This window comes from Aquarana catesbeiana, linkage group LG11 (assembly GCF_042186555.1).
Source record: "Aquarana catesbeiana isolate 2022-GZ linkage group LG11, ASM4218655v1, whole genome shotgun sequence".
NCBI classification, from domain to species: Eukaryota; Metazoa; Chordata; class Amphibia; order Anura; family Ranidae; genus Aquarana; species Aquarana catesbeiana.
This window is the reverse complement of record NC_133334.1, coordinates 109,641,518-109,667,400: the sequence shown is the minus strand read 5'-3', so window position 1 is coordinate 109,667,400 and position 25,883 is coordinate 109,641,518. Positions and strand designations below refer to the sequence as shown.

The window sequence follows — 25,883 nt, the reverse complement described above, 5'->3', positions numbered from 1 at the left end:
GGCATGGAAGAGGCTGCATTGGTGGCAATGGTGAGGCTGCAAATGGGCATTGGACAGGCTGTATTGATGGCAATGGTGAGACTGCAGATGGGCACTGACCCTTATTTTGCATCAAAGTTCCTTATATAAAATTTAATTTTTTTTCCTGAAACTTCCATCTTAAAATTAATGTGCGTGTTATACACCTGTGCGTGTTATACGCCGATAAATACGGTATTTAATAACTCAATACAGGTTAAGCTTTTACATTTAGTAGGAATTTAGCAGGTATTTTATAAAATTTGCTGTGTTTATATCTGCTAATAATGATTTTAGTGTATTTTTATCAAAACTATCTGTTTTGATAAACCTTTGCGCAAATATCGCAGGGCATTAAAGTCAGTAGCACCTTCTTTTCATTCTACTGGTTATGTGCTTTCAGAAAATATATGCCTTGGGGGTCTTTTACAAACTGTAAAGTTACTGAAATCTGTAACGAAAAATTGAAAAAATGATCTGACCACCTGAGTTTATAAAATAACTTTACTACCGCAATAAATATATATACATTTTTCCGCCAGCCATTCTCTTTCTCATAAAAGTGATCTGAGCAGCTGATTAGCAGAAGCAGTGGGAGGGGTTGTGCAACACTATACCCATATGAAATTTGCGGGTTTTTTTCACACGAATAGAACTTTCTTTTTGGTTGTATTTAATCATGAGTGTTTTTTTTTTTAACTTTTTGCGCTTTTAGAAAAAAAAAAAAAAGACCGAAAATTTTGTGAAAAAATCAGTTTTTCTTTTTGTTTCTGTCATAAAATTAGTCATTTTTCTTCTAAAATGTTGGCCAAATCTTATACTGCTACATATCTTTGGTAAAAATAACCCAAATCGGTGTATATTATTTGGTCTTTGTGAAAGTTATAGTCACAAGCTATGGTGCAAATCAATGAAATCTGATCACACCTGATGTACTGAAGGCCTATCTCATTTCTTGAGACCCTAACAAGCCAGGACAAATTGTTTCTGCATCAAAAATACATAGAAAGTAGGTTATATGGTTTTCAATGGCATAGTTCACACCAGTGCTTGCAGTTGCAGCGCGTTCCAGGAAAAAAAAAAAGAACATGCTGCATTTTTCCTGCACTGGACTGTACTGGAACGCTGTAAAACGCATAAAAAATGCACTGGAATGCACCTAAAGTACAAAAAAAACGCACTGGAATACACACGTCCTTATTTAAGGTTAAGAAAATAGAGGGGAAAAAAAATGCATTGGACTGCCTCAAAAAAGCACTGGAACGCACCGGAAACGTGTCAAAAGCGTGCATGCAGAAAAGCATCTGGAACGCATCCGGACTGTGTTTCTATGGTGTGAACTGGCCCGTATGGTTTCCAATGGCATAGTTCACACCAGGGCTTGCAATTCCAGTGTGTTCCAGTACCAGAAAAAAAGTAGAACATGCTGCATTTTTCCTGCACTGGACTGTACTAACGCTAGAAAACGCATCAAAAACACACCGGAACACACATGTCCTTATTTAGGGCCAGTTCACACCCTAGAAACGGATGCGTTCCAAATGCTTTTCTGCATGAGCGTTTTTCATGTGTTCCAGTGCGTTTTTGATGCAGTCCAGTGCATTCTCTCCCCCCCCCCCCTTTTTTTTTTTTCTTTTCTTAGAGCGGAACTTCAGTCATTTTTTTTTTTTTCATCTTTCCATCTATTAAATCTTCTGCCCTTGTTGTTTTAACTTTGGATAGCAAAACATTTTTTTTTGCCAGTAAATAACTTATACAGCCCACTTCCTGTTTTTGGTCTGGTAAAAAGCCTAGGCTTATGACATCATGCACAGCTCGCTCTCTCTCTCTCCTGAGATTTTGCCAGGAAAGGAGGGATGAGTCATAAGAGGGCCAATGAGAGCTGCAGAGCTGGAGGTGTGCCTCTGTGTCTGTCTGTGTAAATCCAGGAAGTGAACAGGCAACAGCTTCAGCTGCCCACAGTTAAAATGGATGCAGCCAGACTTAGTGAAGGGAGATTTCTGCAGCATATTTGGCAAGTACAGAATCACAGTATATATAAAATAATATGTAAAGTGGTTGGAGGGAAGCTTCAGAATGGCAAAGATGTTTTTATTACAAATTATGTGAGCAGACTGCAGTTCCTCTTTAACCTTAAATAAGGACATGTGTGTTCCAGTGCGTTTTTGATATGTTTTACAGCGTTCCAGTACAGTTTATTTTCTGGTACTGGAACGCACTGGAACTGCAAGCACTGGTGTGAACTTTACAATTGAACCATATAACGTACTTTCAGTGCGTTTTGGATGCAGAAAAAAACGCACTGGACTGCATGTAGTGTGAACTGGCCCCTAGGGTTAAGGAAAAAAAGAGGGGGAAAAATGCACTGGACTGCATCGAAAATGCAATGGAAGGCATCAAAAACGCTTGCATGCAGAACGCATCCGGACTGCGTTTCTATGGTGTGAACTGGCCCAGTAGACATTCCAAGCCATTTAGTAAATTGCATGGTGAGTTTTTTGAAGTTGACATTTTTTCCCACAATTCTTTGCAAAATTAAGATTTTTTTTTTTTTTTTTTTTTTTGCCATGTGCGAGGTTATTTCTCTCACATGGCATATGCCACGTGTGTGAGACTATTTACACAGCCAGGCCAGCCAGGTTTTCTTTTTATTCTGGTGGCATACAAAGCCAAAAGTATCAAAATTGTGCTTGTGTCCAAATATATGTGGACCTAACTGTATGTGAGACCCCTGTGTACAGAAACGTAGTCGATTAAAACAGGCCAGAGTCAATTCACTTGGAAGGCAGTGTGACATGGTTATTTGAGGAAGCATGGGAAATGATCAGCACAGATGATGAAAATGGGGAAATGGTTAAAAATATAGGCTAATATTTTAGGGAAGTGTGATAAAGTCGGAAGCATTCACCAATGCCGGTTGGAAGGGACACTGGGGACAATGGTAGCTGGTAACTCTTCGAAGTCCTCTTTTGCTGCACACGCACATCTTTTTTTGGCTTCTTCTGCCTTCTTCAGATGGTGGAATGTTGTGGCGCTTGTGAAGTCCGCTAACAGCATCAGAGCAAAGGTTTTCGGGGGGGGGTTGGTCTTTGTCGATAGAAGAGGGACGTGACAACTTCTTCTTCAATTTAATTTTAGGAACGGTGTGGGGCTTTCCGTGGATTTGGTGTAGATTATGTGAGCATTATAAATGGCCAAATGAATTAGGTAAATTGCTACTTGTACCAGAAACATGGCCTCTTTATTGCAAAATAGGGCTGAAGCATTTGGTCTTTTAAATCCACCCCCCCCCCCCCCACTTTTTAATGGGACCTCATCTTCTTTCAACGTAACCACTTCAGCCCTGAAAGATTTGGCTGCTGAATGAATAGGCCATTTTTTTGTGATTCGGCACTGCATCGCTTTAACTGACAATTGCGCGGTCGTGTGACGTTGTACTCAAACAAGATTGACGTCCTTTTTTTTTTCCCCACAAATAGAGCTTTCTTTTGGTGGTATTTGATCATCTCTGCGGTTTTTATTTTTTGCGCTATAAACAAAAAAAAGCGACAATTTTGAAAAAACACAATATTTTGTACTTTTTGGCTATAATAAATATTCCCATTTTTTTTTTCTCAGTTTAGGCCGATATGTATTCTTCTACATATTTTTGGTAATAAAAATTTCAAGCGTATATTGATTGGTTTGCGCAAAAGTTACAGCGTCTACAAATTAGGGGATAGATTTATAACATTTTTATTATTTTTTTTTTTTATTTTACTAGTAATGGCGGCGATCTGCAATTTTTATCGTGACTGCAACATTATTGCAGACACATTGGACAATTTTGACACATTTTTGGGACCATTGGCATTTGTACACCAATCAGTGCTTTAAAAATGCATTGATTACTGTAAAAATGTCACTGGCAGTGAAGGGGTTAACACTAGGGGGCGATCAAGGGGTTAACGGTGTTCCCTGCTACGTGTTCTAACTGAAGGGGGGGGGTGGGACTTGCTAGGGGAAAAGATAGATCTGTGTTCATACTTTGTATGAACACACAATCAGTCTCTTCTCCCCTCAGAGAACCAGGATCTCTGTTTACACACAGAGATCCCGGTTCTCGCCCTGTCGCAAGCGATCGCAGGAGCCGCCGGGCACTTGCATCAGCTCCGGGGGCGAGCAGCGAGCGCGCCTCCGGCGCGGCACATGTGCCCCTAGTGGCCACAATTACAAGCAACGTAACATGACGACGATTTGCGCAGCTGAGCCATGTTGCCGCAGTACGACTGCGGCGGCTGGTTGGCAAGCGGTTAAACTGTAGTGTCATCATGGATGGTGGACATCATGTACACATTCCTGCTATACTTCCACCTCAAGGCCAGAACTTTTGTTGCTTCTCAAAGTTGCTTTTTCCCTTCTTAACAGTTTTTTGTTAACTATGGATTGTGGGAAGCTCTTCCTGTACTTTCTGGAGGTTCCGCAGGCCACGGTTTTTGCAAGGTATAGGTGTTTGGAAAGAGGCAAGCTGGTGAAATATATTTTTCCAGGTATATGTGATAACCTTTGTTCAGCAGTGGGTATCCCAGATCCCATACAATTTTTCCAGTTGTGCCCAGATAGGCTGGGCACTCAGGGGGCTGGAGCTGGGAATCTCTTCCTTCATATATGCCGAATGCATACAGATCGCCCATGACTCTTTCCCAAAGCTTATAACATTTTACACCGTATCTGGCCCTTTTACTAGGAATATATTGTTTTATTCCTAGCCGGCCTGAAAAGGTTACCAGGGGACCCATCCACACATATATGCTAATCAGGGACATAGAGTTCTGCAAATCTTTGGGGGGAAAAAAAATGTATGAGCGGGTGAATTTTACATAATTTGTCATAACTTGGATGATTTCGGGGAGGGCACTGGGTGTTGTCGCTGAAGTGAAGGAAGTGCATAATGATATCATATCGGAACCTGGACATTACGGTAGAATAAATGGGTTTGTGGTGGATGGGGTTGGTGGACCAGTAGGCATGTCCTTCATTTTTTTTTTTTTTTTTTTGAAAGCCCCATGTTTATGGTGAGGTTCATAAACAATTTGAACTCTTCTCTCCACTCAAACGGGCGGACATAGGATGATTGGGGGCTGCTTGCAATATGCTGATGGGCATAAATATTGGTCTGGTCCACGATAAAGTGCAGCAAAGGGTCGAGCAAAAAAAGATAAAAACAATACATTTCTGAGAAATTTGGGGTATTGGCCTGCTCACCTGGCTATGCGGTGAAAGGGGGAATACTTGCTGATCCTGAGTCGGAAGGCAGCCATGTTGGGTTGGCAAGAGCATCTAGGAGGTATGTAGTGGCCCTGACTCTTGGGGCACATGACACTCCAGTGCTGTTAGTCGGAAGACAGGTGACTGTTGAGAGGTGAAAAAGCAGCATTAATTGGTCTTTATTAGGCCTCTTTCACACGGATGATCCGTATGTCCGTTTTTCATCCATCCGTTTTCGGATGAAAAACGGACATACAGTCATCCCTATGGAGCGTCGGATGTCAGCGGTGACATGTCCGCTGACATCCGACCCGCTCCGATCCGAAAAGTGTAACGGAGGAAAAACCTACTTTTTCCTCCGTTTTCGGATCGGATCGGATGACGACGGACACTACGGACCGTCATCATCCGATCCCCCCATAGGGGAGAGCGGCGCTCTGACAGGTCCGTCGCTGCACAGTGTGCAGCGATGCACCTGTCATCTTCCTGCTCAGCGGGGATCGGCGGAGCTATCCCCGCTGAGCAAGCGGATGTTCACGGGGCGGATCATGACTGATCTGCCCCGTGTGAAAGAGGCCTTACAGGAAGCTCCTCCACAAAGGTAAATCTTCACACTGGATTACTGCACAGACCTTGAAGAAATACACAAAGCACACCAAGTTTCCAGTGAGAATACATGTCTCTTGTATTTAGACAATATTTGCCTATCTTAGCGTTTAGCTTGAAAACACTGAAACCAAGTTACATTTTCAGAAGGGTAGGTCACTGGTGGCAGCCTCCATTTTCACTCCTTAAAAAACAAGTTTAGTCAATGTATGTGAATACAATTGGACACACTCGCCTCCTTAAAGCGGATCTTCACCCATTTTTAAATCAGCATCTCGGTGGCTTCTAAAAGCAACACCGAGTGCCATATGGAGCTTTTTTTTTTTTTTTTTTTTTTTACCTACCTTACGTTATCTGTCTTTCTTTTTTTCTGTCCCTGCGGCTGTGGGCGTGGACTTTGCGGGTATTGACGTCATATCCTTCGTTCCCCGCAATGTCTCCTGGGATCTCATTGTCTTTCATCCCAGGAGACATTGCGGATAACCTCCGCCAAATCTCGTGAGACTTTTTGGTTGCCATCACAACGGGCGGCGTCGTCGGAAGTTCCCGCCCCGTTGTGATGGCAACTAAAAAGTCTCACGAGATTTGGCGGAGGCAACCCAGAATCAGACGGCGATGACACTGGGCATGCGCGGGAACGAGCGGTGAATGCTGGGAGGACAGCATTCACTGCATCCCGGAATTTCGTGCTTGTGGGTTTCAAATGCCCACAACGAAGATGGGAACCGCTGTCTGTGATTTTTAAAAGTTATTCTTTGTAACGAAATCGCCCACAATCGGACTTACTTCACAGAACATGTGAGTAAATTATCATGATTAGAAAAGTTTCTGAATGAACTCCTAAAAAAAAAAAAACGTTAGATGGGTGAAGATCCGCTTTAATATCTTTCTAATTTGTCATACTAAATTGCCTCACAATGTGCTGTATTTCTGAAGGTATACATTTCCACCAATAAGTATTTATTTATTTTTTTTAAATCAGATAATTTTTATTGTGAACAAACACAAAAAGAACAAAACTTTTTTTCATTTCACTACACAAAACCGATCCTATACTTGTGAGGACACAAAGGTATCAATGTTAAATGACCAGCCGGTCTTGCATATTATATGTTAATAAAGTAATAGTTGTAACAGTATATTCAGAAATAAAGATATGATTACAGATCAAGGCAACTGCGTGTAAATCTTTGGTCTCGTTACATGTCATGTGTGTCCTCCTTATGGCTTTATTTCCCTTTCCGCTCGTGGCTCATCCAGGGCCACTGAGCATGACAGGGGCACCATCATCCCCTAACCAGCGGGGAGCAGTGTACAGTGTTTTCATATATTAACCTTTGGGTAAAACGAACGCAAAAAATTTAACCTCTGCAGAGCACCGACACTATCATAAGTATTCCCTCTTGGAGTAACTGTGCATATGAAGCACCATTTCCTCCCCTTCTCCCATCCCTAGCGCGTTCCTCTTGGTACTAGCTTCTAGAGTGGTGTGGTTGCTGGTGTTGTCCTGCCCCCCTAGGATTCTATTGTGAACCAGGCGTAGTGGAGCTAAACCAGGGGTGTCCAGCCAGGGATCCCATATATTCTCAAATTTTCTCGGACTACCTCAGTGTTTGTATGTGAGTTGTTCTCTAATAAGAGAGTCATTTATGGAGGCAATCCATTCTGTGTGGGGGGGCCGTCGTAGACAGCCATTTTCTAGCTATGAGTTTCCTAGCTAAGAATAGTACCCTGAGAATGGCAGTATATGTGTGGGGTGTATAATGTTCTTCATCCAGCCAGCCAAGTAGACAAAATTTAGGGTCAGTTATAAGTTTGAGGTTCCATATGCTATTGATAGTGCTTATCACTGCGGCCCAATACCTATAGTAGTTTCGGGCTTTTCCATAGCATATGGACAAGTGTACCTCTGTCTATAAGGCATCGGGGACAAAGTGGATCATCCCTTCTGTGCCATTTTATGTAATTTCTCAGGTGTGCGGTATGTGCGATGAATAATGAACAATTGAGTAAGTTTTTAAGAGGAGGATAATGACACCTTAAGTACGTTATCATCTAGTATGGTGTTCCATTCCTCATCTGAAATACGTCATGTCATCTCCCCAGCCAGCTCTACAGTTCAAAGTCATAGCTTTAGATACATGACAAAGAAGGGAGCTATATATAGAGGAGATTTGTCCCTTCTGGGATGATGACATAATTAGTTGTGTAAGTACCATGGGTCTGGTTAGTTCCCATGTGGAGGTTGTGGCCTGTGCTGCTATAGCGTGCCTAAGTTGTAAGTACTGGAAGAATGAGGTATTTGGCAGGTTAAATTCTACGCGCAGTGATTTGGAAGTCTCGGAGCACGCCTCCACAATATAATTGCGGAATATAATTTACTCCACACCTTGACCAATTGGAGAAGTCCGGTAGTTTGTTTAGTTCTGGGTAGTTTCGGTTATTCCAGATGCGTGACCAGTTATTGTAACCTGAATACTGCAGGTGATGTTTGGTTTTGTTCCATACTCTATCTATAAGTAGTAATGTGGGGTATGGGGTCAATGCCCCCAGTTCACCCCAGTTCACCTGCCTCTATGCACTCCACAAGTCCATCACCAGACAACTGCGCGCGCACGATGTGGCTTGAATGGGATCAGAGGACTCAGCATATAGCCAGCCCATTAAGTGTTGCAGCTGAGCCGCCATAAAGTAATAAAATGGGTTTGGTACTGCCAGACCACCCGAGTCCTTTGCTTCCTATAAGGTTTCCAACTTGATTCTTGGAACCTGTTTCCTCCATATCAGTGTGCGAAAAATGGTGTTGCACGTTTTAAACACATGAATAGGGATCCAGAGAGGGGCATTGTGGAGTGCATATAATATCTGTGGGTTCCAGATCATCTTTATTAGGTTGCAACGGCCGACTACGGAGAGTGGCAACTTAATCCAGCTAGTTGTTTTTTCTTGAAATTGTGTAAGCAATGGGTCTATATTAAGCCTAATATATTGGTCTATTGGTCATATTAAGCCTAATATATTGGTCTATGTTAGGTAGAGGACAACGGATCAAAATAACTCATTGTTCGGATCGTTCCTCGGATCAGAGTCACGGATCGGATCATTTTTCGGATCCGCAAAAAAAAAAAAATCTCCCCACTGTAATATCCACATTCTCCCCACTGTAATATCCACAATCTCCAGTCCCCACTGTAATATCCACGTCATCTCCCCCACTGTAATGGACATCTCCCCCCACTCACTGTAATATCCACAGACATCTCCCGCACTGTATATCCACAGACATCTCCCCACTGTATACAGTATAGGAAGACTAGTGTTTAGTCTTACCTTACCAGAATAGAAGCCGGTGTGACGACATATTCCGCGACCCATCGCAGTTTGCTACGGAAGTGACGTTCCGTCACCGTCCTCTTGGTACACCCCACACTCGTCCACACTAAGGATACACTAAGAAGGGGATATGTTGTTACACCCTCCAGAGTTTTGCATTTTTTGCGTATTTATAACAGTAAAGTCCGTTTATATAGTGAAATACAGTACTAAGAACTCCGTGTGACTGCTTAGATGTTGAATTTTAAAAGCAGCGAACTTCTGTCAGATTAGCAAACCTGTGAGATGAGCAGGGCTGACGCTGCTTTTAAAATTCAAGATCTAAGTAGTCAGACGGAGTTGTAAGTCCTGTATTTCACTATATAAACTGACTTTACTGATATAAATACGTGTAAAATGCAAAACTCCGGTGGGTGTAACAACATGTCCGCTTTCCCCCTTCTTAGAGTATCCTTACTGTGGACGAGTGTGGGGTGTAGCAACATGGCAGCGACGGGATGTCACTTCCGTAGCAAACTGCGATGGGTCGCCGAATATGTCGTTACACCGGCCAGAGGGGTGATGACGTCAGCACGCAGCTCACCGCTGCCGCCGGGTGTACCAAGATGGCCGGCGCTCTGGAGCTAGGCTAAAGCCGCGGCCTTTCCTAAGGCCGAGGCAGCGGAGCGCTCCACGGATCGCGTGGGGTGCCGATCCAAACAGGTTGACCCGTTCGGATCACAGATTGGTGACGATCCGTTGCACCACTAATGGGGTGTATAACTATACCTAGGTATTTAAACTTATCCATGACTTTGATCTGTTCAGCTATCTGAGGCAGGGACCCCGCCAGTGGATCTAAGGGCAGCATTGTGGATTTGTCCCAATTTATTTTGAATCCAGAGAAGGTCCCTAATGTGTGGATCAATTCCATAAGTTTTACCAGGGATGTAGATGTGTCACCTAGAAAGAGGAGTGCATTGTCGGCATAAAGTGCCAATTTGTCTTCCAGCTCACCCCGCTTAAATCCAATTATTTCTGGGTTCCCCCTTATGGCAGCTGCCAGGTGTTCTATGGCCAGGGCAATTTGATCCAGGAAATTTTATTTTCTCCCAGGTTAAGCTTTTCTAGCACTCGCCATAGATATGCCCACTCAACACTATCAAACTCCTTGGCGGCATCTAGCGATAGGATAGCTCTCAGTCCCTGATTATCAGTGGAGATTTGCATATTGAGATATAGGCGTCGGAGATTATTTGCCGTGGACCTATGTGGTATGAAGCCGGATTGGTCTGGATGTACTAGTTTAGTCACCACCTTTTGAGAGTCTCATGGCGATGACTTTAGAAAGGAGCTTTAAATCCGAATTCAACAGGGAGATTGGACTATAGGATTCGGGTTTATCAGGTTCTTTCCCTGGTTTTAAAAGGACCACCACCACCGCCTCATACATAGATCTCGGCAATGAATCTAAAGTAAGCGCCTCTGTAAGTGTATGGAGTAGCTCCAGTAGGAGTATTCCTCCAAACCAATAAGTAATTTAAGGTGATTGTTAACGACCACCTTGTAAAACAACCAATTCGGTTCAAAAAAAAAATGAAAGGCAAAACATATTTTGTATAAATAAAAAAAATAAAGTGTTTTTCCCCTTTTTTCAAACTGATCACATTCCCAATGTTATCAGCTGCATAAGAGCTGGGGGGAGGAGAAGCAGCAGGACACTGATCTCCCCAGTGAATGGCTGCGCAGTGGGGGCTTGTCAGGACAAGTCTGATCATTGGAGGAGAGCACACTGAGTTTCCAACATAGCTAGAGAAATGACCACCGTGAACTCTCCTACTTAGTGTGGTCAGTATTTATTAGGAAAGCAGATGGACTGGCAGGAACACCAGGGATTTTGCATAAAGGAAGCGATACAAAGAGAACAGGAGACTTTCTCATACAAGTACATAGTACAGCAGGCACATATTAGGAATATGAAGTGTTGGGGTACCAAACGCTTTTAAAGTGGAGCTCCGCCGAAATTTTTTTTTTTTAAAGTCAGCAGCTACAAATACTGCAGCTGCTGACTTTTAAAACATGGACACTTACCTGTCCAGGGCGCCTGCGATGTCTGCACCCAAGGTCGAACCGTCTCTCGGTGCTCGGGTGCTGCCGCCTCCGTCTTCGGTAAGGGAATCAGGAAGTGAAGGCTTACGGCTTCACTTCCCGGTTCCCTACTGCGCATGCGCGAGTCGCGCAGCGCAATACGGATGGTCCCTGCTGTCTCTGGGACCCGTGTGTTTCCCAGCAGACAGCGGGGGGGGGGGGGGGACAGGAAGTGGCGTAAATAACCGCAGATTCTGCGGCTATCTATGCCGGAAGTAGGTACAGATACCTGTAATATACAGGTATCTGCACCCCTCTCCCCCCTGAAAGGTGCCAACTGTGACACCGGAGGGGGGGAGGAATCTGATGAGTAGAAGTTCCACTTTTGGGTGGAACTCCACTTTAAGTATACCCTACACAATAGTATTCTTGATTGGATAAATTATGGTATAATAAAAGCTCTCCCAAATCTAATTTACTGTGTGCTTTGTGATCTCCTCCCTACATTTTATTACATTTTATTACAAAACTGTAAAAGATTCTGAAAAGAATTTTTAAATTGGTAATTTCAAAAACAAATCTGTCCAAAAACCTGGCCAGACTAGTCTTGGATAATGTTATTAGGCTCCTTTCACACTGGGGCGTCGCCAGTAAAGTGCCGCTATTTTTAGCGGCGCTTTACCATCGCATTTGCGGGGGCATTCGGCCGCTAGCGGGGCGCTTTTAACCCCTGCTAGCAGGCGAAAAAGGGTTAAAACCACCCGATGCAGCAGCGCTTTGCCGGCGGTATAGCCGCGCTGCCCCATTTGATTCCAATGGGCAGGAGAGGCTCCAAAGATGCTGCTAGCAGGACTTTTTTTTACCGTCCTGCCAGCGCACTGCTCCAGTGTGAAAGCCCTCGGTCTTTCACACTGAGGAGACAGGAGCTGCTCTTTCAGGGAGATTTGCAGGCGCTATTTTTAGCGCTGTATCGCCTGCAAAGCGCCCCAGTGTGAAAGGGGTCTTACTGTTGACGATTACTATGTAAATATATCTGTGATCATGTTCATTTACACTTGATGATTGAGTGGAAGCCTTTGGGCCAAAGCATCAGATGCAGTAAATTTAATTGTCAATAGAATTTCAAAAATGGTGTAACAGTGCAAAATACTAACAACTTGTTGGTAAACTGCATTCCTGGAATAATTGAGTCGTCATTTCGAAAATGCACTGAATTACAATAATTTCTGAGCATTCCAGTGTAGACTTCAAAATAAAAATAAGCTGATCCTTCCAGATTAGTGTTAAAAGATGTTTAGGAATACAGTTCCCAACCTCAGCTAAATGCTTCTTATATCAACTATATACTGCATATCTTTTCTATAACCATGTAACATGTTTACGTTTTCCTTGTAGTCAGAGCAAACACTTTGTAGTTCAGGACTTTACAACCCTGGAAAATGGTATCTGTGCTCACGTTTTCCATTACATTATGACCACAGTGCTTACATAAAGCAGAATAAGGGCTCATGTCGGCAGGCGTTGTTTTCCTGCATTTTGAACGCACCTCAAATGCAGGTCAGCAAAATCTCATTGACTTTCATGGAGTAATACACGACAGTTCAGAAGCTACATTTGACCTGCTATGCGTTATGCTGGGTTTCTTTTTGGATACAGCATTTCCTATTATGTAAAACTAATAGAACTTTTTATTTATTTTTCTCATTTGTAGGACTACAGCTTTAGCAGTCCAGATAGTGTGTGAGCAGAGGACTGGTAAAGGTATACAGCACAGTACTGTGGACCTCAGTTGTGGAATGCTGGAGATTTCAGAATGCCTTTGGCCAGACTATCCTTTCAGCAAGATGAAACCTCCCGAGTATACCGAGGTATACGTCCTTTTTTTTTTTTTTTTTTTTTTTTTTTCTTTTTTTTATGAATGCTTATTATGGATTTGGCACTGAATGTGCTTTTATATCATATAAATAGCTGTTTATTCAGAAGATAAAGGTAAATGTCTGACATGGGTATGGGTGTATATGACAGTGCTTGCACATCTGCAAACTTTACCCATCTCTTGGGTACATGTACCTTTTAAAGGGTATATTCACACTAGGTGTGGTGGGAGGGCATTGGGCAGTCCCACCACATGGAGAAATCAAATGCCTTGCCTCCTGTGTGCCCAATTCAGACCACTGTGTTGCGGTGGTGTGTGAGCACGGTGCACAGATAAAAAAGTACTGCATGACGTGCAGTGCGAAGCAGTCCACTGCGGCTGGCAACTGAATTCTGAGATGTCTGTGTAACATCCCAATAAAGTTTGTTAAAAAAAAAAAATCTGAGCTCTGCGCTTTATCGCTGTGCTGAGCTCAGTCAGATCGCACTGCACACCAGCCATTGCACTGCCATTACACTTGTATTGTACCTTGGCCTGCCCCTGGCACTCCCTGCAAGTCCTCGATCCAGCGAGATATCGGGCACTGTGCCACCTGTCTTCTGGGCCAGGCCTGCACATGCACTGTATGCTCTCTATTCAATCCTGTAGTGCATTCATACTCCGTGCTCTGCCAATATATGATATAAGTGCAACTACGCCACTACTTACCACCCCTTATCTGAACCTGATACACAAAATCCTGCTATTATGCCAGATGAAGATCACTTCATCACATTGTCTTCCTATATTTTCTAATCTGACACCCACCTGTAGGTACTGGATTGAATCGCTTTTACAGTACTGTTAATGAATCAGATTACGGTAGATACTGGATTGTATTGCCTTTTTTTTTTTTCTCTATTTCAGCTTATGATGTTCCATAGTCCAGCATCCTCTTCGCGGCCTTGTGCCCAGTTGCATTATAAGCGGATTCACAGGACACAATCTAGTGTAAATATCATTTGTCGTTTCTTTTCTTAGAGTGTATATTTTTGCATTTTTCTCACCTTTGTGCTTTTAAGTTTATCACATAATTCCTCATTTTATAATGTTCTACAAGTTCTGTTTCTTCCCTCACTCCTTGCTTATTTAACGTCTGTATTCTTTATTACCCCTTTCAGAGTAGTCGTAAGAAACAACCAGTTAAAGTCAGTGCGGAAATCAGAGTGGAACTGGAAGACTTTCAGTCTGATCTGGACCTAGGTCTCATAGATCGTTTGGGATCCCTCTTTCAGCATGGAGCCTCAAAACCTGCAAGCTCTCCTGGACAGTTCGACTTGCACTTGGTAACAGTCATTCTTTCATACTCAGAAAACTGTTTACACATTTGGGCACAGTTTTCTTTATCTTTTGTCTGTCTTTAAAGCTAAACTGCAGGCAGTCAGCTAAATACACAGGTAAAATACATTTGAGAGCTGTTTTACCTGCCAAAGAAATTGTACTTTTGTCAGTTCTGAGATTTATAGAACTCCACATCACAACCCTGTCTGGCAAGGCAGTAGATCTGATTTTTCTGCAAATGAGTAACACTTACATGTCTCCTCTCCACCCCCAGGTTGAGGTTAGGGGAAAGGAGATTTAATCTTTAGATTGCAGAAAGGGGAAAAAATGTGGAACTCTCTTTGCCAGGCAGTGGTACTAGCTGAAAGTGTTGACAACTTCAAAAAATGTTTAGATGTTTTCCTCAGGATGCAAAATACAGGGCTATGGGAACTGTGAAAGAATTTTTTTTTTTTTTTTTTTGACCCCAGATCTTTCCATAAAGAGGACCTGTCATCCTTATTTCTATGGGATGGGATGTTTATATTCCTTGTAATAGGAATAAAAGTAACCAAAGAAAAAAAAATTAAAGGGACAGTGTAAAAATATAAAAAGTAGAATAAATAATATTAATAAAAAATAAAAATTAAAGCGCCACCATCCCTCCATTATCACTGCAGAAGCAAAAGCATGCGGAAGTCGCACAGGCATATGTAAACGGTATTCGAACCACACATGTGAGGTATCGCTGCGAATGTTAGAGCGAGAGCAATAATTCTAGTGCTAAATGTCCTCTCTAACTCTAAACAGGTAACCTGTAAAGGCGTTTGAAATGTCGCCTATGGAAATTTTTCCAAAGTACCGTAGTTTGTCGTCATTCCATGAGCGTGCACAATTTTAAAGCTTGACACGATAGCTTTCTATTTACTCTGTGTAACATCTTTCACATTATACAGAAAATTGGGGTATATATTGTGTTAATAAAAAAATCGCAGTAGGTGTATATTGATTGGTTTGCGCAAAAGTTATTGCGTCTACAAACTACGGGATCGATATAGGGACTTTTTTAAAATTGTTTTTACTGGTAATGGTGGCAATCTGCAATTTTTAGCGGGACTGTGACATTGCAGCGGACAAATCTGACCCCAAATTAAACTTTTTGGGGACCAGTCACATTATTACATTGATCAGTGCTATAAAAATGCACTGATCAATGTAAAAATGACCTGACATGGAAGGGGTTAACCCTAGGGGGCACTCAAGGGGTTAAGTGTGTTCACTCAGCATGTTCCAATTGTAGGGGGAGATGGACTTATTGAAACATGACAGAGATCACTGCTCCCGATCACTGGGAGCAGTTGATCCCTGTCATGTCACTAGGCAGAATGGGGAAATGCCTTGTTTACATAGGCAGTTCCCCCTTCGGCTCTTCCTCTCCACGATCGCGGGCATGCTCCCACGGCGCGCGCCCCCTATCCTGCTCTTCCGGACTGACGTACAGGTACATCAGTTTGCGCAGGAGAGCCATTCTGCCAACGTATATCAGCACTAGCCGGTTGGCAATTGATTAAAATGTATTTTTTCCTCAAAAAATTGCGTTTGCAAAACCGCTGTGCAAATACCGTGTGACATAAAAAATTGCAACGATCGCTATTTTTTTCTCTTGGGTCTCTGCTAAATAAAAGTATAATGTTTGGAGGTTGTAAGTAATTTTCTAGCAAAAAATACAGATTCAATCTTTTAAACAAAAAGGGCCAGAAAAAGCCTGGACGACAAGTGGTTAAAGTGATTGTAAACGATTAACTTGTAAAACAAGCCATTTAGTTTAAAATAGAAATAAGAGGCAAAACATTTTTGTACAGATACAAAAAAACATTATAAATACCTTTTTTTTTTTTCTTTTCCCTTTTTTTTTTTTATAAATTATCACATTCCCTTTGTTCTCAGCTGCATAAGAGCTGGGGGGGGGGAGAACAGCAGGACACTGACGGGGGGTGTAAGGACAAATCTGATAATTAGAGGAGAGCACACAGAGTTGCCAGCATAGCTAGAGAACTGACCATGTTGTGATCTCCTGCTAAGTGTGGTCAGTTTTAAATAGGAAAGCAGAGGGAATGGCAAGAACACCAGTGATTTCACACAAAGGAAGCAGTACAATGAGAACAGGATACTTTTTCATACAAGTACATGGTACAGCAGGCTGATATCGGGGAAAAATAACCTGTAAAGAATGTTAAAGCTCTGCCTTTGGAGAATTATGGGTACTATAGTATTTTTTGTGATTTTATGGGCATGTGCAGTTTTAACGTTTGACTTATTTGGTATCTATTTACTTGACACAACCATTTTTTTTTAATATTTTACCAAAAAAAATTAATTTTACTATATTTCTTCCTGAAAATATGTGTTTGATAGGTTTCAAATCTATGCTTCTTTAAAAATGCATATTTTGACGTGTGCAGAGAAATTAAAAACAATTCCCTGCTAGGCAAGTGGTTAAAGAAGACTTCTGGGATTTTTTTACATAGTTTCATTGGTTCAGCTTGGACTAATGCAACTATGCATATACCTTACCTGTGGGATCTCTTTGGAAGCTGGAAATCAATATAATAGACACCGCTACTTTATTGATCTTCACTGGCTTCTGAGCACAGTGCCGAGTGGCTGCCCTGTTGCATTCTGACCTTAGGAGGTCAGCAGCACAGCATGGATGCCATTTGGAGGATGCCTTGCGTTTACACAAATAATGCAAAGCGTTCTCTGATTGGATTAGGTGGGGAGGTCACTCTGCTCTGGAGGCTAGTGTGTGGAGTGCAGTGCGGGAGTCCACAGTCACCTGTACACGGAACGGCCAGCTATGATCACTTTTGTGAAGAAGCGCCTGCTATTGATGTAGGGTTGCATCAAACTGATGTTGCCTTTTTCTTTTGATCTTGTCAGCTTCTGTCAGGTGCTACTTCAGGAATGCAGTGGCCCAGGAGAGTAATGTTACTGTGACAAAACAGCAATTTTGAAGGAGAGAACTTGCTTCCAGCTTTATAGAGAAACTGTAGCAGGTCTTCAGTGACTGCTCTACAAATCTGTTATATTTCAAAGCTGGCATCAGTATCTGATTTAAAGAAAAATAAAAGGATGGTTTACTGAGCGTATGTTCTTTTCAACCCCCTAAACTGAGTTTTGGAGAATATATTTTCTGGAAAGATAAACTGAAGCATATATACTTGGCATGCCAGCTTCATCATCTCATGCTTGTCTTCTCAGAGTGATAGCAACCCAACTCCTGAAGAGGACATGGAGATTCATGTGATGGCTTCCAAAGCACATATACATCTTCAGTTCCCAGTACCTGACTTGAGGCCGGTCTCTGAACGTCGACCTTGGAAAGAAAAGGCAATGAGGAAAGAACGCCTTGAGATGGAGGTGACTGATCTGGAGATTAAAACACACCGTAGAAGTAGTACAGAGGAGCCTAGCAAAATCGAAATGACTTTTAGTGACTTACATGGTAAGTAATTGTTTTCCAAAAAAAAAAAGGAAGGTACAAAATAAGTTCCAATACATAGCCATGTCCATATAATCAGAATACATGAGAACATTTCTCATTCAGAGATGCGTACTCAATACTAATATGAGCAGATGTCGGCAAAACACATAAAATAAGCCTATTACAGAAATATACCTCCCAGTCTAGCAAACATTTTTAAAGTTTTAACCCATAGGAAATGGAGATAAGCCAACAAAAAGAAAAACATACAGGTGTAAGCAATACTAAATCCATGAATACTAAATGTGTGAGACCACTTTACTGTATCCCAACAAGGGGTCCTTTTCACCCTTGTTCCACTCTTCCCAGGGATTCTTCAGACTGATTCACCCTCCTGAGTTGCAGTAGAATCTTCCCAAACCTTCATACGTTTTTTGGGGACACCATGAGCTTCATACGTCCTCCTATAAAGTGGAAGATCAATATTAAATAATCTCTTTCACAGCCCCAAGGTTAACCAATTGCCGACTCGACCATACCAAAAAAACGGCTACAGTGCGGTCGGATAACTCTGGAAGGGCGTACTATAACGTCCTCCCAGAATCACGCCCTCGGGAATGTCCGTGACAGTCAGGTCTCCCAGACCTGATGTGTCATGGATCGGGGTAAAGGGCCAATGACAGCAGCCCTTTACCACGTGATCACGCTGTCCAATGACAGAGTGATCACTTGTAAACAAACCAGAGCATGTCTGGTTCGACTCCTCACACCGATCGGAACAGTATGTAAGGAGAGGAGGGAGCCGGTGCAGCAGCGCTGTGTGCTGCATCTAAAAGGCCCACAGCGCTAATCTGTGCCCATCCCTGGCTCATCCATCCATATTCAAGCTCAGCCATGTTCCATCCCTGGCTCATTCATGCTCTCATCCATGCTCCTTCATGCTCCATCCCTGGCTCGTCCATCCACATTCATGCTCATCCATGCTCCATCCCTGGCTCATCCATGCTCCATCCCTGGCTCATCCATGCTCCATCCCTGGCTCATCCATGCTCCATCCCTGGCTCATCCGTGCTCCATCCCTGGCTCATCCATGCTCCATCCCTGGCTCATCCATGCTCCATCCCTGGCTCATCCATGCTCCATCCCTGGCTCATCCATGCTCCATCCCTGGCTCATCCATGCTCCATCCCTGGCTCATCTATCCACATTCATGTTCATCCATGCTCATTCATCCCCATTAATCCCCATCCATGCTCATTCATCCCCATCCATGCTCATTAATCCCCATCCATGCTCATTAATCCCCATCCATGCTCATTCATCCCCATCCATGCTCATTCATCCCCATCCATGCTCATTCATCCCCATCCATGCTCATTCATCCCCATTAATCCCCATCCATGCTCATTCATCCCCATTAATCCCCATCCATGCTCATTCATCCCCATTAATCCCCATCCATGCTCATTCATCCCCATTAATCCCCATCCATGCTCATCCATCTCTTATCCGTGCCACATCTTTGCTGATCCGTGCTACATCTTTGCTGATCCGTGCCACACCTTTGCTGATCCGTGCCACACCCGTGCTGATCCGTGCCACACCCGTGCTGATCCGTGCCACACCCGTGCTGATCCGTGCCACACCCGCGCTGATCCGTGCCACACCCGCGCTGATCCGTGCCACACCCGCGCTGATCCGTGCCACACCCGCGCTGATCCGTGCCACACCCGCGCTGATCCGTGCCACACCCGCGCTGATCCGTGCCACACCCGCGCTGATCCGTGCCACACCTGCGCTGATCCGTGCCACACCCGCGCTGATCCGTGCCACACCCGCGCTGATCCGTGCCACATCAGTGATCGTTCGTGCCACATCAGTGATCGTTCGTACCACATCCGTAATTTTTGCAGAGGGATGAGAAGGGGGTTCAGCGGTGGGACAGAAAAGCAGGGGGCTACAGTGGTGGGACAGTTGAGCGGGGGGGTTCAGTGTTGGGCCAGATGAGAAGGGGGTTCACTGTTGGGGCAGCAGGGGGGTACAGCGGTGGGGCAGATGTGAAAGGAGGTACATCGGTGGAACACATGTGCAGGGGGTTACAGTGGCTGGGCAAGAGAGCAGGGGGTACAGAAGTGGGGCAGATGTACAGGGGGGTACAGTGGGGGGGGGGGGGGCAGAGGAGAAAGGAGGTACATTGGTGAGACAGATGAGCAGAGGGTTACAGAGGTGGTGTTCAGATGTGCAGAGGAGGAAGGAGGTACATCGGTGGAACACATGAGCAGGGGGTTACAGTGGTGGGGCAGGAGAGCAGGGGGAACAGAGGTGGGACAGATGTGCAGGAGGTAGAGTGGTAGGGCAGATGAGCAGATAAGTTCAGTGTTAGAACAGATGAGAAGATGGTTCAGTGGTGAGACAGAAGAGAGCATGGGGATATGGCAGTGGAGCAGATGTGCAGGGAGGTACAGTGGTGGGGCAGATGAGAAAGGGGGAACATTGGTGGGGCAGATGAGCAGGGGATTACAGTGATGGGACAGACGAGCAGGGTGGTACAGTGGTGGGGCAGATGTGCAGGGGGTTAGTGGTGGGGCAGATGTGCAGGGGGTTACAGTGATCTGAAGTGTGAAGGTGTGACTTGGGGCTGATCTGAGGCGTGAGAGTTGCTTTATAAAAAAAAATATTTTCGTGATTGAGAGTGTGAAGTTGACATATTTTTTTGTTATAAAATTTCTTTGAAAATATTTTTTGGCACACTGCTCAAAAGGTTGCCTACCCCTGGCCTACACCTTCAAGAAATGTCAAATAAAAGAAATCAGTGATAGGAATCTGTGAGATGGAAAGAAATGTAACCAATAAAATGTTCTGTGGGAAGGTGTTATATCCGATTTACAATTCTCAACAGAAACAATGTAACAAAAATTAATCAAAATAAAAACTGAAATATATGAACTGCAACAATAGTGTCAAGCATAGAAACAAATCCCGGAGGTTTAGTTTAGTTTACTTTAGAATTAGTCCCAAATCACTGTAAATGGCTAAATCAAGGCTGCTTCCACAGATTCAGGCTTGGGAAACTGGTATCTGCAGAAGTGTAAACTAAGAGAGAGTGGCGCCAAAATATACAGATAAAAGCAAAAAATATGTTCTTACAAGTGTACACAATTCAGGGCATGTCACTGAGTGGAGGATCCACAGAGTCAGACAGGATGGAAGAAACTCCTTTGCTGCAGGGAACCGCTAAAGCCGTCCGAGAGCCGAAACAGGAGCTTCTATCCAGACTGGCCATATTGAGTCAATATCAAGGAGAAAAGACTTGGCAAACAATTGAGAAATGCCATACCTGCACATGATTCAAACTCCAGTAGCTTTCTGCTTTCTGCCGACTCTAGTGGTTTCCTGCAGCAGAGGAGTTTTTTCCATCTTATTTAACTCTGCCTATCCTTCCACCAACAGTCTGGACTGTGCCACTCAGTGTGATGCCCTAAACCTTGTACACTTGTAAGTGCATATTTTTACTTTTAACTAAACTAACATACCACACTATATGGCTACCTTGCGCCTTACTCTTTTTTTTTTTTTTTTTTTTTTTAAAGAATGCTTCATATGCATGTACAGAGAAATACTGTGGTCCTTTTGTAAATCATGTTTAAAGCTGAATGGATGCCAAGGGATATTTTGCAATCATCCTCTAGTAAACTTTGGTAATAGCATAGAGCATAGCAGGCCAGCAGAGTCTGGTGATCAGAGTTGCTTGCATTGAATGGACCTAACTGCCTGTTAATATACTATAAGGCTTGTACATACAGGGAGAGCAAAATGGGAATCCTGCCTATTTTAAATATAGCACTCACCGAATGGATTTCGGAGGGTGTGATAAAAAATTAGACTAAATCAACACACTAAAAAACAAATAGATCTCCACACACCTACATGAGTTAAACTACAATAATTTTATTGCCTATAAAAGCGATATACATAGAACAAAAAAGCACAAATGCCTATATCCCCCTATATGTTCGGCCAGAGTGGAAGGCCCCAAGAAAAGGTGGGGAGTTCTCCCTAGTGCTCTAACCTTGCCCAAAAGCTAAAACACAAACTGTGTAAGTGATGTATTGAAGAACCCCTCACAAATAAGTGGGGACAAACAGATCACACAGTCTGCAGACCTAATCTCTCCCCTAGTATAAGAGCACTCCCTAAATATACCTGATAAAAACACGTAGATCATCCATAAGGCCAAAATCATGCAAACAATTCCTAATGTGGGGCAGTGTATTCCTGAAAAACAGGTTATATCTCACTGTCCCACAGTGGAATGGGGCACAGCCTGAGATGCACTTGATGAAACCCACCCTAAGGGCTCCCAGTCGTCAGTCGGTCAACAAATCTGTATATAGTACATCCTACTTGTAATCTTTTCCTGATTAATAGTATATGACTAGAGAAAAAGAAGGGTTTTCATATACTCCAAGGACTATATAAAGCACTATGTATACAGTAGCAAGTTGTTCAATCGTCACTGGGTGTGAAACAATAACACTAATTCCTTATTTGTAATAATATGAAGTTATTCCCACAGCCTGTAGGCAATTGTCATGATTTAGTCATTAGTCACACATATCGCAGAATAGTTGCTTTACAATCGCTGCTTTATGCAAAGATTTCCACAAGATTGAACCGAGATCAGTCTATCAGTGTATGTCCAATCAACACAAATTGCCAGCCTAGTGATAATTGTCCTTGATATTTCAATATATATCTGTTTGTATGATATTGGTTTCTGCACTCCTCACATTCAAAACGGGCTTGGTAAGACACTGTGCAACCATCTCAGACTATTCTGAGGTAACACGAGATATGGAACAATATTCACAGATGTTGTGGTGTGGTATGTGGAACAATCATCACAGATACACTTAGTGTAGTCACAAAAGGAGTTCCTGCAACCTGCAGGTAATTTCCAGTTGGTAGTAATAAATAATACAATGTATAATGTGGGTTACTCACGGATCTGTTGATAGTACAGAGATCACTTAAAGATTTGATCAGGATCGATCTGTATATGTGTATTCAGTTGATTTAAATGTCCAACACACTGTTCCTTTTCCGTTAGTTGTTTCCTTATTTTCCCTTCTGTTAGCACAGTGTTTTGCAATCAAAGGAGGGGATTTGTAGTTTTTCTGCGGGAGTTTTTTATATAAACAACATTCACAATGTCCTGTTACCAATCCTCTCTTTCCAAGTCCTTCAGGAAGTGATAGAAAGTCCTTCAGAGTGTGATGGATAATTCATCCAGGCAGGATTTATTCAGGCTGTGCATCCTAGTTGGTCATAGAGTCCCTAATATCAATAAGGTTTAGCTACGGTAGGTAGAAGAGCGGGGGTGCTCGTCCCAGCGTAAAGTTTACATGTTTTGTTCCGAGGAGCCGGACTTTGTCAGAACTAAGGGAGTAGTCAGCTGTCACCCATTAAATATAAAACTATAACCCAGTCTTAATTATGTAAGATGAGTACCAGGTGTTACTAACCCATTCGTTACTTCACCCCCAAGTGTGTTAAAACCTCCCCTGAACGATTTGACTTCACAGTTAGTAGTGCTTCTAAACTCAACTGCCTAGAAACTACTATAAACGGCCCTGTGTACATGTACTGATAAGAGAACAGAGGAGAGTTCAGGGGCAGCTGAAAAAAATGCCCAACCGCTCCGTTTACCAGCAGCAGTGTACATAGGCTTCGTGTACACTTAAACTACTTTGACTGCTGGCTTTAGGAAAACACAAAACGCGGCAAAAGCGTGCCCTGATTTTACCGCGATTTTGCGACCAGCGGTCAAAACATTCCTATCCTGAACAATCCTAAAAGCCTACGTGTACATGGACATACACAGGCTTTTGTGGAGTTGAGTTTAGGAGCTTTGGCAAAAAAAAAACGCCAAAAGCTCCTAAACTCAAGTTTTTAGGAGCTGCTAGTGTACATGGAGCCTAAGGCTTCATTTACACTACAGCTTCTAAACTTGAGTTTAGGAGCTTTTGGCGTTTTTTTTTTTTTTTTTGCTCCTAAACTCAACTCCATAAAATCGTATGTGTCCATGTACACATACGCTTTTACCTGAGTTTAGGAGCTGTTAGGGGCGCTTCAACCTCCCTCTCCTGAACACGGAAGAATCACATTCAGAATAGGAAAGTTTTGACCGCCAGCTGCAAAATGTGGCAAAATAGTAGTCAAAGTAGGCTATGTGTACACGTAGCCTTAGGCCCCATGTACACGGGACGCTGAGGCAAAGTCCTCTGAACGAAATTTTTTGACACCTTGAAACCTGTGTTTAAATCTCCCATTTAGCCACGTTTGCATGCCGCGTTTAGCCACATTTAACCGTATTTGCGTCTAGAAGCGTTTATTAAGATTACCTCATTTAAGACCCTCCCCAAGCTCAAAAAACATTGTAGTTAACTATTTCAGCCATTTTAACCAGAGTGAGTAGCAGCAGCAGAGAGAGCAGTTGTCTACTTGTATTTATTTCTGTGCTTTTTTTTTTTTTTTGCAATTAATCCCATAATGAGCATATGTGAGGAAATGCTCCTGACTTTGCTCTTGATGAGGCTAGAACGACGTAGAAAATTGCGTGAGAGGTCCAAATTCAGAGTTTGTTGCTATTGGACCCATCCTTTGATTGCGCAGCGAATGTCGGCAGGATATTTTGTAAACATGTACGTACAGTTGCGTACCTACCCCGACAAATTTTTTAATTTCACACGCATGTCCACTGCCACATTTGACCTTCTACTTGAAAAAGTACGACCCAGTCTGACACGCATGGACACCAGTTTGGATACAGCAATTCTAGTGGTGTATTGCATTGCATCAAGGGCTATATATGGTCTATGAATCATCGCAAGTAATTAAAACATTTTTGACTATATTTTTTTTATGTTTTTTTCATTGTTTTCCATCATATTTTTGTCTTTTCAGGTCTAAACTATAGGGTACCTTTTAAAAACGCTTATAAACGAAAACGCGTCTAAATGTGGGTACCATGTTTGGCGTCTGAAAAGTGGAAATCTTCTGCGTCTGAACCCATTTTTTTGCTTCCAAAGAAACGCTGTTAAACACAACTGCAAAAAACTGCAATAAACCAGACTGTGTACATGGACACATAGGATAACATTGAATGATTTCAGGGGCAGTTGAAAAAAGCGTCCAACTGCCTCCGAACGCACGTTTAACAGCGTCCCGTGTACATGGGGCCTTAGTCAGGCCAGCAATGGAGTGCATGTTTAAAGTGCTATTAAACCCAAAAGCAAACATTTATTATATTGTAACTTACTAATTCTTCCTTGTGATGGCTACATTAGTTTTCTTTTTTCAGATTTCTTTTTTCTATTTCCATCTGGCCAATAAATGTGCTGTTTTTTTCAAAAGAATAAGCTCTCTTGTAGATGTACAGTATCCGTTACAGGGATGAGTCAAACCGTTCAAAACTGGCAGGAGTTCATACAGTGATCAGTTTTATTTATCTAAAACCTTTATCCCAACAGGAAGAAAATGCTGTGACTGCTTATGAAGTGTTAGCTGGAGTTTGGCTTCACTTTTTTGGTATATTTAAATCTGCTAGTACTAACACTAACAATGCTGCTGTCCAAATGTACCCCCTGCGTGCTTTCATCTAGCGTAGGGGCACTACGAAAATAAAATAAACGCAGCCAACACATCCAATGATTGGTAAACTGGGATATATTACCTTTTTAGTTTTTTCTTTAATACCTCTAAAAGTTCCACAGGTCTTTGCCATTGATACATATGATGTTATGCAGCGTATACACAAGCGGACTTTTCGACCGGACTGGTCCGGTGGACAATGCGATCGTGTGTGGGCTTCATCGGACATTCAGCGGACTTTTCCAGTCGAAAATCTGACGGACTTTAGATTTGGAACATGCTTTAAATCTTTACGTCGTA

General features: G+C 42.9%; 1 protein-coding gene across 1 annotated transcript in view; it reads left to right on the top strand.

Moving 5' to 3' along the window:
- Positions 1–25,883, top strand: part of ATG2A (autophagy related 2A) — a 214,730-nt gene that overhangs the window by 39,184 nt on the left and 149,663 nt on the right. Inside the window, exons 13-16 of the mRNA XM_073604869.1 lie at positions 12,983–13,139; positions 14,054–14,137; positions 14,308–14,472; positions 17,708–17,951. Coding sequence (XP_073460970.1) covers positions 12,983–13,139; positions 14,054–14,137; positions 14,308–14,472; positions 17,708–17,951 — 650 coding nt within the window. The remainder of the gene's footprint in view (positions 1–12,982; positions 13,140–14,053; positions 14,138–14,307; positions 14,473–17,707; positions 17,952–25,883) is intronic.